At 53.1% G+C, this 964-nt stretch overlaps 1 protein-coding gene across 1 annotated transcript in view; it reads right to left on the bottom strand.

Annotated features, from left to right (window-relative positions):
• PHALS_13338 (TRANSPOSON TY4-H GAG POLYPROTEIN-RELATED) overlaps positions 1 to 804 on the bottom strand; it is a gene marked incomplete at both ends in the record, with an annotated part of 858 nt that extends 54 nt beyond the window's left edge. The window contains one exon of the mRNA XM_024729077.1: positions 1 to 804. This exon is cut by the window's left edge and continues 54 nt beyond it. Within this exon, the coding sequence (XP_024579490.1) occupies positions 1 to 804 (804 nt within the window).
• Between the last annotated feature and the right edge of the window lie 160 nt (positions 805 to 964).

The raw sequence follows: 964 nt of genomic DNA on the forward strand, positions 1-964 counted from the left end.
CAACCCAATAGGTCGTAGATTCGCTGACCTCGGTACCATTGTCCATGATCCATTCTGTTCATGCACTCGCAGCTCTGCCTTCATCGCCTTCACCCACTCCGCCGCATCGTCACCATACATGGCTTCCTGATACGTCGTTGGTACATCGTCAGCCTCACCGGCACTAGCAGCATATGCCAGCACTGCCTCAGCGAGCAGTCCGTATTCATCAATGCGCGGTCGCTTGGGCGATGGTGGCCATAAGTGGTCGTCGTTGTCAGGATCACTCTCAATCCCATCGTGCTCGTCATTATTTGTAGATTCCACAATCGCCGATTCGTAGTTTACGGAGCCATCATTTAGTAGTAGCATTGGTGTCTCTGCTCGGCGAACACGCTCCGTCCACGGGTGGAACACCATGCTTTCACCGGACGTCAACCTTGAAGATCTTCTGTACGTCGTCAGCTCTCTACTCGTCAATGTCGGCTCCGCTTCAACTTCCTGCATTTCCACGTCATCGCCGCCGAGTTTCTCCTCAGCAGGCGGCATTGGTATGTCGACGGTAGGTTCCACCTGTGGCTGCTCGTCTTCATGCTGCAATATATCGTCCATCTCCTTGGTCACATGGACGATTGTCGACTGGTTCGGTACAGCCGTATCGTAGATATCGTTGACCTCCCGTTCATCCAGTCTCAGCGAACGTGACACCTTGAGCCTATTTAACTCCAAGTCATACACCCGGTACCCCTTGACGTTCTCGGCGTACTCCGCGAACATACAATTGAAGCTCTTTGCATCCAGATTCGTACGTTTGCCGTCTTCCATATGAGCATATACCCGGTAGAGCCGAACACGCGCAAATGCTTCATGCGCGGCTTCATCTTGAAACACAGCTCGTACGGCGTCATGTCCGCGTGAACACTGTTTGTGGTCCTGTTGATCAGTTACACCGCTGTATTCACCGCCTCGGCCCACCACAACAAGC

This window comes from Plasmopara halstedii (assembly GCF_900000015.1).
Source record: "Plasmopara halstedii genome assembly, contig: Scaffold_658, whole genome shotgun sequence".
In the NCBI taxonomy this organism is placed as follows: domain Eukaryota; phylum Oomycota; class Peronosporomycetes; order Peronosporales; family Peronosporaceae; genus Plasmopara; species Plasmopara halstedii.